Source organism: Cervus canadensis, chromosome 19, assembly GCF_019320065.1.
Source record: "Cervus canadensis isolate Bull #8, Minnesota chromosome 19, ASM1932006v1, whole genome shotgun sequence".
In the NCBI taxonomy this organism is placed as follows: Eukaryota; Metazoa; Chordata; class Mammalia; order Artiodactyla; family Cervidae; genus Cervus; species Cervus canadensis.
In genome coordinates, this window is record NC_057404.1 from 34,212,723 (window position 1) to 34,228,969 (window position 16,247).

General features: G+C 35.3%; 1 protein-coding gene across 6 annotated transcripts in view; it reads left to right on the forward strand.

Moving 5' to 3' along the window:
* The window catches only part of PDLIM5 (PDZ and LIM domain 5), a 223,736-nt gene that overhangs the window by 157,806 nt on the left and 49,683 nt on the right, over positions 1-16,247 (forward strand). The window contains exons 9-11 of one of the 6 annotated variants that reach the window (XM_043438400.1): positions 6,250-6,366; positions 8,583-8,729; positions 9,473-9,604. The exons of the other annotated variants lie outside the window; for them this stretch is intronic. Coding sequence (XP_043294335.1) covers positions 6,250-6,366; positions 8,583-8,729; positions 9,473-9,604 — 396 coding nt within the window. The remainder of the gene's footprint in view (positions 1-6,249; positions 6,367-8,582; positions 8,730-9,472; positions 9,605-16,247) is intronic. 6 annotated transcript variants of the gene reach the window in all.

Below are 16,247 nucleotides of genomic sequence, written 5' to 3' on the forward strand. Positions count from 1 at the left end.
TGGGTCATTTATTTTTCTGGAATTGAGCTTCAGGAGTTGCTTGTATATTTTTGAGATTAATCCTTTGTCTGTTTCTTCATTTGCTATTATTATTTGGCCACAGCAATCAGAGCAGAAAAAGAAATAAAAGGAGTCCAGATAGGAAAAGAGGAAGTGAAACTCTCACTGTTTGCAGATGACATGATCCTCACATAGAAAACCCTAAAAACTCTACCAGAAAATTACTAGAGCTAATCAGTGAATATAGTAAAGTTGCAGGATATAAAATTAACACACAAATCCCTTGCATTCCTATACACTAGCAATGAGAAAACAGAGAAATTAAGGAAACAATACCATTCACCATTGCAACAAAAAGAATAAAATACTTAGGAGTATATCTACCTAAAGAAACAAAAGACCTATACATAGAAAACTATAAAACACTGATGAAATAAATCAAAGAGGACACAAATAGATGGAGAAATACACCGTGTTCATGGATTGGAAGAATCAATATTGTCAAAATGGCTACACTACCCAAAGCAATCTATGGATTCAATGCAATCCCTATCAAGCTACCAACGGTATTCTTCACAGAACTAGAACAAATAATTTCACAATTTGTAAATACAAAAAACCTCGAATAGCCAAAGTAATCTTGAGAAAGAAGAATGGAACTGGAGGAATCAACCTGCCTGACTTCAGGCTCTACTACAATGCCACAGTCATCAAGACAGTATGGTACTGGCACAAAGACAGAAATATAGATCAATGGAACAGAATAGAAAGCCCAGAGATAAATCCACGTACCTATGGACACCTTATCTTTGACAAAGGAGGCAAGGATATACAAAGGAAAAAAGACAACCTCTTTAACAAGTGGTGCTGGGATAACTGGTCAACCACTTGTAAAAGAATGAAACTAGAACACTTTCTAACACCATACACAAAAATAAACTCAAAATGGATTAAAGATCTAAATGTAAGACCAGAAACTATAAAACTCCTAGAGAAGAACATAGGGAAAACACTCTCCGACATAAATCCCAGCAGGATCCTCTATGACCCACCTCCCAGAATATTGGAAATAAAAGCAAAAATAAACAAATGGGACCTAATGAAACTTAAAAGCTTTTGCACAACAAAGGAAACCATAAGCAAGGTGAAAAGACAGCCTTCAGAATGGGAGAAAATAAGGTAGAATTTGAAAGGTGCTGAAGAAAACTGCTTCATACTCTGGTGACCGAAATGGGAAGGAAATCTGAAAAGGAGGGGTGTGAATATGCATGTAGCTGATGCACTTGGCTACACTGTAAAGCAGCTAAACCCCATGAGCGAGAGAGAGAAAATGAGATAAAACAACAAAGAACAAATTCTTTCCTCATGCAAATAAGTTCCAGTTCTTTCAAGGTCTCCATTTATATTTCCTTCTTTTCCTTGTTTCAGTAAAGTACAAGCTCCAAGTAAAATTTCTTTGACCCAATCCCTTTTATTCGCTCTCATAAAAAAATAAACCTTATTTTGGATGGTGTTATTCTTTATTTCATAATCTTCTTTTAACTTCTGACAGTTAGTCTCCTCAGCCCCTGCATGTGCAAATCAAGGATGCCCTATTTGCTTATTTTTAAATTCTCTTCGGGATGAAATTGATAATAAATGTAGAATTAACAGGCTCAAATAATGTTTTTAGGCTGATAAAAAAAAAAAAACAACAAAGGCAGTTGAAGTGAAAAAATTTAGCTTTTGATTAAGGGCGTCAGAAATTTCCACTTGAGGTTTAGTTAATTTAACTTACCAGAGAGGAAATCGTAAAAAGTTACAAGTGAATGCATATTTGTTGTTGGGAATCTGGCAGAAAATTCCCATTTTTCCTGACAACAGACAGTTTCCTTGGCTAAAATAATTAACTTTGCTCCTCCAGTGAACCGCAGAAGTATGGAATGCAGCTACAATGCTGGTATATCCCACTTTTCTTTTTTCCATTTTCTGCTTAGCAGTATTATTCTGTGAATGCTTGCTTTGTGGAAGACTGAAAATACTAACAACAATTTATTGTCATTTTGCTCTTTTACCTGCTATAAAATATATGTAAGGTTTCTGAATTTTTTTTTCCTATTGAAAACCTGCCATTAGGGATTAGTAAACCTGCCATTAGGAATTAGTAAATCATTCTGTCTGATTATTTTGTGACATTCATGTGGAGAGTGAGGAGGCATTGAAATTTGTGTTTGCAGACTGAAAGTTTTCATACTGCAAAGGAAAGTTTCTGTATTCTTTTTCAAGGTTAGTCTTTCTGAAGAATTTATTCTTATGTAGTTTGGATGTCATTCAGTCAAAATATGGATGAGCCAAATTAACATTTTGATACTTTGTAACTGAGGTGCATTTTAACATCCTTCCACCAGAAATAACTAGTGAAATAGTACTAAAACCAGGTAAGTGTATAGGTAAGGTCGTAGCACAGAAGACGGAAGAGAAGTGGTCAGTTGGATCCTATGATGCGACTAAGTGAAATTAGGAATGCACCCCCAAAAGACAAGACTGTGTGACTCCACCTGTGTGAGGTATCTACAGTGGTCAAATTCACAGAAACAGAAATAGAATGGTGGCTATCAGGAGCTAGGGGGAAGTGGGGAAAGGGAACTTGTTATTTAGTGGATATATAGTTTCAGATTTATAAGATGAAAAAGCTATGGAGCTCTGGAAATCTGTTTCACAATAGTAGCTATACCTCACATTACTAAACTATACACTTAAAATGGTGAAGGTGGTAGGGTTTTTTTTTTTTTTTTTTTTTTTTACAATTGAAGTGTAGTTGACTCACAGTGTTGTGTTTCAGGTGTACAGCAAAGTGATTCAATTATTCTTTTTCAGGTTATTTTCCGTCATAGCTAGGACAGTAAATTTTATGTTGGTTCTTTTTACCACAATAAAAAGAAAGTGAGGAATGCAAATTGTCAATTGCATTTAGCCACAGAGAGGTCATTCAGGACCTCAGCAAAAATATGATTTTCTAGCGGTTGGAGAGTGAGCCCACTTGAGGCAGTGGAAGAGGGGCAGGCAGGTAAGGAAGTGGAGACTATGTAAGTAAACTTATTTCATTGTGTTTGGATGTTAAGGTACATGGGGGAAATAGAAGATGAAGGTGTTTTCGTTGTTATTGTTGTTTTAAAAGAAACTATAGCATTTTTGAATGGGGATGCAAAGCCTGCAGGAGACAAATAGAAAATGTGAGAGAAGTTGATTGAGACTGCTGTGAAAAGGGGAGGAGCTAGAGTCTACAGCATAAGGAATTAGCAATTTGAGAGTTGTCAGGACTGGTGGATAGAGTTCCTCTGGCTGCTCCTACAGGGATGGTCAGGTTGGTAAGTTAATGAGATGGGCAACCTCACTCCTGCTTTGCCCGAGCAGACGGTTTACATGGGTCCCCACTGAAAAGCGTAGAAAGGCCCAGTGCAGAGATTATACAAAGAAAGGCACAATTGCAGAGAAAGATAATGCACAAATAGCTCTTTGTTCATTTTCCCTGAGAAAAGCAGGCCAAAAGTCTGCAAGCCCAACTCTCCAGACATATCTGGGAAGTGTTCATACCTCTCTCTAGTGAGAAATGAAAACTGACTTACATAACAGACCGAGCAGAAAGTCTTGCTGCTTCAGAGATGCTATTAATTAGAGCTTCTTCCAACTCTAAAAAGAATATATATTGGGGAATGACAAAATGAGTATAGATATTGATGTGTGTTCATATTAAATGAGGTAGTTTAAAATTTTCTTAAGTCTATTATTTTCAGACATTGGCTAAGCAAAGGAATAGGTAATCAGTGTTTGTAAATGTGGGAAACCTCCCAAGTGCATTTGTTTGGAAACTTGAGAAATCTGGCTTTAAAGGGTATTTTATGAGTTACATGAACTTTATTTTCAAATGGTATTCATTTTTCCAGTCAACAGAGTTTGTGGAGGTGTTGGAAAACTCAACTCCTTCAATTCACTCTTTTTTTCTTACCTGTCCTCATTATGTATTATATACTAATTATGTTATATAATACATACATTATGTATCAATATATAGGTGTTGATCATTATTTTTTCTAGGATATTGATAATTCTTTATGTTTTAAAGGACATTTTGAAAGGTTTTTTTGAGTTCTAGTCATTTCTTTGAGGTTGTTCTTGTATCAATTCTTAAACAGTAACACCTGTTTCACCTGAATTGGGAAACAGTTTCTAGAAGGTACAAGATATATTATGTGGGAAAAAAATGCGTATATAGTGAGTTTGTACTTGAAAACAATAAATTTCTCCAATGCATTTATTCAACAAATACTTATTTGTTGTTTACTATGTTGTAAGCACTTTGTTTTACTTATACCAGTGAACATATCTGTCCTTGACCTCAAGGAGCTTCTAATCTAGTGAGGGAGTCCAAATTCAAACAAATAACCACACAGATTGCATAATTAATATAATAACAAGTTATGTGAAGCAAAAGTACAGGGTGGTATAAAACCATATGACACAGGCAGCATTTAGGCAATTTGGAAAATTAGGGAGGCCTCCCTGAGGAGGTGACATTTAAACTGAGGCCAGAAGGATACTTAAGAATTAATGCAATGAAGGTGTGGCAGAGAGCTGGGTATAGAAAGTGAGATGTAATAGACTGTGCGGAGGCCTTGAGATGGGAAGAAGGTTGGCCTGTTTAAGAAGAGATGAAAGACCGCTGGACTGGAGCAAGCCAGACAGAGAGAAAGCTCTATAAGAAAGGCTGGTGAGTAGGGAGCCTAGGATTACAGCTATCCATAGAGCAGTGCTGGCAGCATCTGAGAACCAGACAGGATCAGATTTATGTTTTTAAAAGTTCACTCTGGTAGCTGTGTGGAGAGATTATTCTCTGTGACAGGGAGTCAACAAACCTTTTCTGTAAAAAATGAGATAGTAAATATACTAGATTTTGTGAGTCATGTGGGTCTGTTGCAACTACCCAGCTCTCCATGTTTTATGGAAGTAGCCATAGATGTTATGGAAGTAGCCATAGACGTTATGTAAGTAACTGAACCTGGTTGTGTTCTATAAAACTTATTTATAGATGCTGACATTTGAATTTCATATAGATTTTACGTGTTGTGAAATAGTCTTTTTTATTTTTTAAATCATTTAAAGATACGAAAGCCATTGTTAATTCCCAGGCCTTGTGAAGCTAGGAGGCAGGCAGACTTTGACCTGGGAGCTGTGGTTTGCTGACCCCTGTTATAGCGCTTATTTTATTTGTCTAACTTTTTTTTTTACTCTGCCTCTTAAATGATGTTTACTTCTACCTTGACATTTTTCTTAAGTTATCTACACTTTTTTTCAACACTCTGGTAAAGGTATGACCAGTACTAAATTAAAAAATGGGACTATAACCTCTTCTATTTCTTTATCTTAGTGTTACATTTTCCATTTGAAAATCAATAGATATGACTGACCCATTCTACTTTTTTTCAGAGGCTTTTAAAAAAATGAATAATTTTTTGTTTTTCCTGTTTATTTTTTTTCCCCAAAGTGTTACACTTGGTGCTTTCTTCTTTCAGACCTCACACCGAATTTTTTCATCTTCTTTTTACCTGGTAATGCTCTTAAATTTAATTCTGACATTTGAAAGAAAAAATGGTAGAGGCATCAGGAAAACAAAATGCATCATATTCAAACAACACAATTGCTTGCAAAGGTTTGTTTCTGATTAGATAAAATAGTTTCTTTACATCAAGGTAAACAACATCCGTATTATTTCAGATCTGCAAATAGTTATTCTGACTTGAAGGGAAATTCCTAGTTGCTTTTGTATATTGTGCTATTCAGCCCCACAGGATGCTGGAAAGCATAAGGTTTTGGAAAGAGTACATACAGACTTGGTTCAACATCCATCTGAGCCTTACTAAGTATATGATATGATATGTTATTGGGCAACTTAATTAATTTCTTGGAGCTTAAGTTTCTCTGAAGCGTGCACAATGCATAGTCAGTGATGGAAAATCCCACCCACCTTTTTTCCCCCTGTAAGCATGATAGTTTATCACATAAAAGTTGCTATGTTAAAAAACAGTCTATATTTGGTGATTGTGAGGGTGTTTGGTGTTAGTTTTAACCTTCTGCAGATACAAAGTTTAAAAAAAAAATCTAGCGGTATTCCAAAATGGAACCAATGTTCTTTTAAGGTAGTATGCATGATTAATGTCTGTACTTTTCATTAATATTTCCTCTGCCTTGTTTATTTTACTTCTGAAAACTCAGGTTTGACAGTTCTCTGGAAGACCTACCTCAGAGTGGACCTCACCCACCTACAACTGCTCAGGTTTTACATATTGGTGGCCAAGTAGCCACACTTTCTAAAGTAACTACGTATTCTAGGTAGAGTTTTTTCCTCTTGTCTGTCTAAATTTTAATGCTGGTGGTGATAGGTACTAAAACTGTTTGACTATTAATAAAAAGGAAAAACTGATCATAGATTACAGAACTGACATCGCTAATATATAGACAGAGCTTGGCACTCAGCCTTGGTGGAACACTGCTTTACACTACTTTTAAATTTTTCATTTTTTGTTTTGATTCTGAGTTCTAATTTAGAGTCAGGAAATCTGTGCCTTTTCTCTATTCACTGTGATTTGGAACGTCATCTTTCTTGAGTTTGTCATAAGTCTATTGAATTAGAGCATTCCCATCTAAAAAAGAAGTGATAGAGATTTTATGTTCTAGGTGCCCAGATATATTCTAAATGTATTGAGGTTAATTTTCTTAAGATTTTGATGGACTCTGCTCATACTCGATCTTTTTATACTATCATTTTTGATACAGTATGATGAAAGAAATTCATTATAGTTTCCTTTTCTTCTTACAGAAGAAGGATAATTTACCTGATTTATTTTTTTAGCTGACTTTTTTTGTAGACTTAAGCGTCTTGTCATTATTTGCCATTATTTCCCTCAAATAGAAGCCATTGTCTCAAAGATGCAGAGTAATCGAAAAACTCAAAGTTGAGTCAGTTGGTAACTTTATTCTTCCACTTTGTATGATACTCATATTCCTCTGCTCTGCTGCTTATCGCATTTTTCTTTTCTTTTTCTCAGACCCCATTTTTTCTTTTCTAGCCATTCAGAACAGTTAAAACGTATCTACACAGTTCACTTAAATTATAGACTTATCAAAAATTATACTTAAGCAATTCTCTCTCTGTGTGTACATATATATATACGTATATATATATATAAATGGCTTACCACTGTTTTCTTAATTTGTCTTCTAATGGTTTGTAAAATTATAGCCAGTGGAACTAGGAATAATGAATTATCAAATTCTTCTAGATGGGAGAAGAGGAGTAGGGAGAAGAGACTTATATCAACCCTCACAGTTTCAGGCATCTGAGCTCTTATTCGCTTGAGTTGAGTTTGATACATAAGTATGTTGTGTTAGAGGTGGCCATTGTCACCAGTTTTGGAAAAGGCAATCATAGTAGTGAGGATATTCATTAAGAACTTATATGCGTAAAGAAGAGAGGCATAGATTTCATCCCATGCATTTTAAACTTTCTTTTTACCTAATAAAAACAAGAAGTTCTCAATTCCAGCCTGATAACCAGATTTGAGAGGAGGGCATGGCAACCCACTCCAGTATTCTTGCTTGGAGAATCGCCATGGACAGAGGAGCCTGGAGGGCTACATACAGTCCATGGGGTCGCAAAGAGTCGGGACACTACTGAGAAACTAAGCAACAGCAGCAACCAGATTTGAAAATCATTACAGTCCTAATGACGCAGTGTTAATTCCTATCTAGATATATGAGCTTTTCTAAAAGACCAAAGGACACTATTATTTTAAATAATTGGAATTTTGAAGGTAAAATTTCATAGCAGCATTTTTGAATCTTTACAGAGCTAACTGAGAATAGAAATACAGAGCATCATTAGAGAAGGTGATCTTTTAATAAACTGTAACTACTGTTTATTTCTGCAAAGGTGTTTGCCCTCCCCAAATAGTTTTACTCTCAATATTTAAAAGTTATTTCTTGTCTGTATTAATATGTATTGTGGCTTCTTAATAAGCAGCCGATTGTACCTGCTTCTCTTGAAAACTTGAGTCTCATTAAAATGTCAGGCTCTGGGTGTATATCATCTCTACATTCTCATTATGTAGAAACTTTTTGGAAAAGTTGGCATAACCTTCTTTCTTTTTCTGCTTACTGAAATTCACACTTCATGTTTGAATTTATTTTCTACTTAGTTGTTGACAAAGAAAAAGAAAGGAAGTTGTTGACAAATCAGTCTTCAAATGTGTATTGTTATATGATACTGATTTCACTTTAAGTAGGATTAGAGACTGTGAGCTTAAAAACATTCAAAAATGTTTGTATAGTATTTAAACCAGTTTTATGGAGGATTATGTATCAGAGTTTAATTTCTGAGAGAAATCATAGTAACAGTAAATAAAGGATCTGAACTGCTTTAACACTTGTGACATGTCCCGCCTTTAAAAGTCTAAGTATTAACACAGCATGGTTGCTGTCTTACCTTTATTATGCTACGCCTTCTCACTTTCCTTTTTGTTCCTCTTCTCTGTTTTTCTACTGACCAACTTAAGCAGCTCCACAAGAAATGTGGCAACAAGCTCTTTGGAAGCTTTTCGAAACTTGTCTACCTTGTCTTCTCCTGCTAGATACAGTGCTGCGGTTCTGAGCAGCGCCGCCGCCACTGTGTCTGCTGTTCTCGCCGCAAAAACCAGGTAGAAACACATGTACAGTGTGCCTCTGATGTGAGCCCAGCGCCCTTCACTGTCTTACAGCTCACCTCTGAGAAAGCATGCCCGTTTGACTCAGCCACAGCCCTGTTACTGGACCGTAATTGTATTGGGACATTTTTTCTAGGTTGTGGCTAGATCCCACAGAGTTTTTTTTACTGATTTTTCCTGAAATAATCCTTTTGTCTCTTTCCATTACCACCATTTATCTGCGATACTTCTCAGTTGCGTGGATTGTTGCATGTTGTGTGCCTATTGACTTTTGAGTTTTTATCATTTTAAATTTTTATGAAACAGAATTCTGAAACAGAATCAAGCATAAATAGGTATTTTAGGTTTTTGTTGGTTTTACCTTTTCGCACACGCTGGTTGTGTTTGAAGTTGATCTAAAGCCTAACTATTCTAATGTCCATCCATCCCATAGAAAGAGTAAACCTTTTTATTGTTGTAGGGTTCTGTTTTTACATAATTTCTAGTAGTTTTTATAGCTTTCGATGCTTTCCAAAAGATTGCCTTGATCAACTTTGATGAAAATTTACTCAATTCTGTATTAATGAGTAGAATAACATGATAGACGCTTCATCCTCTTTCTGCTGCTTTGTTCTGTTTCTGTCCCTATCTCTCTCTCTCTTTGGGAATGTTTCAAATCATAAACCATAAAAACTACATACTTCTTGCTATCAGTAGTGTGATTTTTCGGCTTAAAACTCTTTCTGAATGCTCACCAGGCTCTCCAGTCCTGAAAAATATCACTCACTCCTGGATGCACTTTGCATCAGCCCTGTATCCAAGCCTTTAGCTTTTTCATATCTCCAGCCCTTGAGGAAATCAACTGGCTCTGTCCATGTTAAGAAAACCAGGTACGGGGGGGAGTGGATGTCATAAGGGGGGGCTTGCTGTCAAAGGTACTACTTTCTCTGACACTGAAGCACTGTATTAACAGCCCAAATGAGAAAATCCTAGAGCTGATTTGTGTCCAGTTTTAAATTAACTGTAATTTCAATGCAGCGATAATGCACGAGCACATTATTTTGTATGATTATTAACTTTTAATCCTTTGTGACATCTCTTATTAGCACGCTTGATATTTGGTATGAAATAAGACCCTGTTTTTTATTGCATGGATATTGCTATATGAGAAGAATTGTTTAATAAAACATACCTTTATACTGTTCAAAAAAAAGGAAAAAATAATAAACTAGTTGCTGTTGATTGGTTGCTATCTTATAGTTCTTATATATGAGAGTTTTACTTTGGCAGACAACTTAATTTTCACCATATTTGGGAAATGCTAAAATGCAAAAGTGAATTTTTCTCCCAGACTTAACAATTATGCTAAAAATTATTAGGTATAACGTAAAAATAAAAAATCCCAAATGTTTCCTAAAGGTATAATCTTAATGAAATGACTATATTATTTCTGAAAGAACATAAAATTAATGGCAAAGAGCATACTGTAATTCGTAAAAGCCTGATGTGACACAGGCTGCCTATTGATCATATGTTTGTGTCCTACCCACAGTTAACGGATGTGCTCAATATACTTAATTACAGACATCCCTTGGAGATATTACAGGTTTGGTTCCAAACCACTGCCATAAAGTAAAGAGTGCAATAAAACAAATCACAAATTTTTTGGTTTTCCAGTGCATATAAAAGTTATATTTACCCTATTATTGTATTCTGTTAAGTGTACAATAGCATTATGTCTAAAAAATTAATGTATATACCTTAATTTAAAACTGCGTTATTGCTTAAAGATGCTGACCATTATCGGAACCTTCAGAGAGTCATAATCTTTTTGCAATAGTAATACCAAAGATCACAGATCACTATAACAAATGTAATAATAATGAAAAATTCTGAAATCTTGTGAGGGTTACCAAAATATGACACAAAGTGGGCAGCAAATGCATTTGGAAAAATGGTGCTAATAGACTTGCTTGATGCAAGGTTGCCACAAACCTTCAGTTTGTGAAAAGAAACATAATATGTATGAAGCACAGTAAAGTGCAATTAAATAAGCTGTGTCAGTGTAACTCTGGATAAATTTTAAGGGAGACGTTTGAACAGGGGGAAGACATGTCATTGTACATTTTGCTCTAAGGAAAAAAAATACCCAAAATTATTTGTGGAATTGTAATCATTAAATGAGCAGAAATATAACACTGTTAGGGCTAAGTCTATACAAAGACAGGTGCTGACTACCCTTGGAATAAAAATTCCCTTGAGAACACAATAGAGTCTCTAAATCCTCTGTTGCTTTCTTTCTTTCTTTCTTTCCTTTTAACTAAATGGCTTATGGTATGTTTTGGCTGACATCAGATGGAGATGGGATGGGGAAAAGCATTGGTTATGAGAAAATACCCCGTTTCTCCATTTGTGCCATGCTCATTCAGCTTCTGATTTTTTATTCCAGTAACTTATTTTGTTCTCACTGTTGAATAGAAAAAGAACAACATAAAAATCCTTGTATACCTTGTTTGAAGAATTAATGTTTTTCATTTATCATTGTAAAACTGAGAACAGTTTTATAACTTTTTGGTATGTAGTTGTTACGTGGTAAGTCAGTCTGTTTTTAAGCAGAAAAAGTTACTCTAAAAAAAATGCATCCCTGATTTCCTTTCAAATCAGGCTCCTTATTGTTTAAATGAACTTTTTGTTTTTTAAAAAAGGTGTACCTGCAGTTATGAATGGACGGTTTGTCCATGGACCTACTTCTAGAGGAAGTGTTAGTAGTAATTTTCATTACTTTTTATTAACAGTTGTAGACACAAGCTAAATATGTTTGATATCCAGAGAAGGAAAATGGTTCTTGACAAGGTGAGCTAGCTGGTATTCTGCAAAGCAAGAGTTTTCTGAAGAGACCTTGCCACCTCAGTGAGAAGTGTACTAGAAAGAGCAGTTCGGATATTTTAGCTCTGATTTTTGCTTTTGTTTAACAGTAGTCTTTAAAACAGAGGTCTGTATAGTCAAAGCTATGGCTTTTCCAGTAGTCATGTATGGATGTGAGAGTTGGACCATAAAGAAGGCTGAACGCTGAAGGATTGATGCTTTTGAACTGTGGTGTTGGAGAAGACTCTTGAGAGTCCCTTGGACTGGAAGGAAATCAAACCAGTCCATCCTAAAGGAAATCAATCCTGAATATTCATTGGAAGGACTGATGCTGAAGCTGAAGCTCCAACACTTTGGGCACCTGATGTGAAGAGCTGACTCATTGGAAAAGACCCTGATGCTGGGAAAGATTGAAGGCAGGAGGAGAAGGAGAGGACAGAGGACAGGATGGTTGGATGGCATCACCAACTCAATGGACATGAGTCTGAGCAAGCTCCGGGAGATGGTGAAGGACAGGGAAGCCTGGAGTACTGTAGTCCATGGGTTTGCAAAGGGTCAGACACAAGTGAGCGACTAAACAGCAACAAATCTTTAAAATTATAATAAAATGTGGTACAACACAAGACTTGTCTTTCCATTATACTATTTATATTTAACATGTTGAATTTTAATACAAAAAGTTGAAGAATTTTGCTTAGCAAAATTCTGGAACAAAAGAGACTCAATGACTGCTCTATATATCTCGATCCTTTTCTAGATTTCTTAAAGAATTAAGAATTCTTAATAGCATTCTTTAAGAATACTTATGATCTTCCAGAAATATTCCTTTCTTACCACTTCAGAATGTGTGTATCCGTATATCAATTTTTGTAAGATTTTAGCTAAAAACTGCTTAGTTTAAACATTGATGTTTAAATCTGTGATGTACAATTGGCTTTTAAAAAATTTAAACATGTAATTATGATAATTAGAATAAAAGTTACCTCAAGATTATTCGTTAAGCAGAGATTCTCTTTTGAAAATAGACTTGAAATTTCCAATTCTTCCCCATCTGCAGCTGAAATTTATTTGTTATAATAGACAAATGTGGGGAAAGAATGTAAATTTAAGATAAATCAGGTTGCTGACACTGAAAATTAACTTCTTCCTTTTTCTTTTGTCCTCATTAGCTCAGTTTTTAAACCTTTGCTCTATCAGTATACATTTTTCTCCATTTTAAGGTTTTGAAATATGAAACAGAATCTTTGGTATTCTTGAGATGGAAGTCATATTAATTTTAACATTTCATTTCAGTGCTTGTTTATTTGGCAGACTAGTGAAAATGACCATGTTTGATGCTGAGCTTGGTATTAGTCAACATTGCTAATGGATTTGCTCTGGTTTTCTTACTAGGATCTTTTAGAAAGCAGTTTAATTTTGTTTAGAATTTAGGTATACCTTAAACCATTTAAGTTTAGAAAAAATGTATGAGTCATGATTTTAGAATATACCAATCTAAGTGTTCATGACTATTATATTAATAAATTAGTCATTAGTTTGAAATATTTTGCTGTTAGTGACTATTGCATTTTCCCCATTTTCCCCAAATGTAGAATTATATAGCCAATGGCTTTATTAATTTTTTAATCTGTGTATAATGTTCATATATTTCTTTAAGTAGAAAGTAATAGTTAAAAATTAGAAAAAAAAAAGATGTTTGATTTTTAGGGGCTTGGACATCATACATTTCAACATGATTGTCTAGATAAAACAATTTTCTCCCATTACTACATTAAATATTTTCAGTTAATAGAGATCTATTCCCCTAGAGATGTTTCAGCTCTGTTGATCAATCCTGATATAAATAGAACTTCCTTGCTTATAACTTAGATTTTTATAGATTCTTTATAATCTGCACATCCTTTGTATCTAAAGAGTACTGTTTAAGATTTAAACATCTTAGAGTCTTTGGGAGAAAATATATACAGAACTGTGTACAAAGGTTACAATAAAAAATGAAAACATTTTTTGCTTATGAGATACTGTGTGTCATTTAAAATTGAGTTGAGGAGGCAAGATTGTACCTGACCTCAAAATCCTGGATCAGAACTATCTACAAACTACATTTAGAAGCAGAATTGCTAGTGCAGATGAAGGATGTTTATTTGCTAGATGTACTTATCTCTCGATATCTGAGCTGCATATTACAGGATATAGCATTTCTGGAGCACACGCTCTGTGCTCAGCAGTCTGTTCAGTACTTGATGTGTGTTACATGTGTTATCTCATTGTATTTCATTTAATCCTAGCAATAACCTTGGAATAACAGTAGTATTTTTTTTGAAGTAGGTTGAGTCAGTGTTTCAGGTATACAATATAAGTGAATCACTTTACTGTATGCCTGAAACAGTGTAAGTCAACAATATTATATTTTCCATATTCTTTTCCACTACAGGTTATTACAAGATATTGAGTGTAGTTCTCTGTACTATACAATAGGCCCTTGTTTATCTATTTTATATACAGTAGTAGGTATCTGTTAATCCCAAATTTCTAATTTATCCCCCCTTTCCCCTTTCATAACCCATAAGTTTGTTTTCTGTGTCTGTGGGTCTGCTTCTGTCTTGTAAATAAGTTCATTTGTGTGTTTTTCTTTTTTTAGTCCACATGTGAGTGATGGCATGTGATATTTGTCTTTCTCTGTGTGACTCAGTATATAATTTCTAGGTCTATCCTTGTTGCTGTAAATGGCGTTATTTTGTTCTTTTATGGCTAATATCCCATTGTATATATGTACCACATCTTCTTTATCCATGGGAATGCATTCTGTTGATGGACACTTAGGTTGCTTCCATGTTTTGGCTGTTATAAATAGTGCTGCTATAAACACTGGGGTGTGTGTATCTTTTTGAATTAGAGTTTTTGTAAAATAAATATTCTGTCCACCACAAATCTTTTAAAAGGTACTTAATGCTTAAATTTGGTCTCCATTAATATTCTTTACTGTGTCTTTACTGATAATTGTGTTCAGCACTGCCATTAAGTAAAGCAACTGTCTTTCATTTCTTATTTATGATAAAATTATTAAACTGCTTAAGTTTTTCATGTATTTTTCAACATCAAGCACATTTGAGTTTTCATTAAACTCATTAGAAATAGAAGAAGGTGATGGCTCTGCTACACTTGAATATGAGGGAACAATAATAGGGAATAGTATTTCAAGGTAGTTAAAATAGCTCTAGTATGATTTTTCAAAACTACCTGTTATCAGAAGTGCCCTAAGCCCACCATCAGGTTTGGATGACTCATGGGAGGGCTTAACAGAACTCAGTCTATAGTAGTGCTCATGATTGAGAGTCATGACAGTGAAAGAATACAAAGCAGAATCAGCACAGAGAAAGATGCATGGGGCCAAGTCGAGAAGAAAGGAGGCTCGAGTTTCCAAACCTCCCCGTGAGGTCACCCATGCTGTGTGGATGCCTGTGGCAAGGAGTTACGATAAGACATGCAAAGTGTTCTCTGCCAGAGAAGCTATTTAGAAACTAAGTACCTGAGACGGGTTTCGTTGGGGCTCATCTCGTAGGCATGCTGTGCCTCATTTGTACCCAACCTCCAACTTGCAGGAGGGCAGCCGGTGTTTATCATAAACCACACTGTTGATACGGCTTAGGTGCAGTGAGCTCTCTTTTTTAGAGAAACTTTTATATGACTGTTTGGAACTGTTGACCAACCAAAGTCCCAAAAGGCAGTCAAAGGGCAGCCTTGAAGCAGCCTTCCTAAGGATAGGTAGCGTCAGCCTGCTGCGTTAGGCTATGCAGGGTTCAAGAGGCATTGGGAAAACTAGGTAATCTTAGTCATTTACAGTAATATAGTGGGCATGATTGCAGTTGAAACTTCAGCCTGACGGTATAATTAAGGGTATTTATTTTGTCTAGCTGTTGATTTCTCATATTGAAGGAATTGAGTTTCTGTGCATAGGATTATTTAGTAAGTGGTAGCTCAGCTTCTGTTGAAAAGCCAGTAGGATGTATTATTGTTGTTGTCATTGTTACCATTTTTATTATACTTCATTTGAGAGAAACTGTTTATAGTATTACATCATTCCAAAAGGGCCTACTTTATAATTTGGACTACCTAGAATTATTTTTTAATGATGATATATAAGTGTAAATAACAAATGACTGGGATGATACAAGCCATATCATCTTCTCTATCAAACTGGAACCAGCGTAAATAAGACCTCCTGTTAAGCAAATAGCTCTGCTTGAGGGAGGACAGTGGCAGACATGTTTCTTGTTTTCTTGTATCATGAACACAGCACTGGATGCTGTGTTAGGCTGCAGATATTGTCTCCTGTTTTCCACTATGTAACACAGTGTCTGGCATGTATTATAGTAGGTGCTTGAGTATTTACTGAATGAATGAGTAACTGAGCGAGTGTGTGAGTGAAACGAGTGACTGGTGAGATGTCAGGGAAACTTAGTTCATGAGATACCAGAAGAGTGTGGTAAAGAAAAGCTGCATATGCCATTTCATACGAATGATCAGGGATTCTCCAATAATTGTTGTATTCTACACGACCCTTCTGGAATGCTGAGATAGAGGAAATTAGCTTCTTATTTAAAAAAACTGGCTGTGTAACTTTTTCAGTGCCTAATTTCTCAGGTTTGGGCTTCCCTGGTGGCTCAG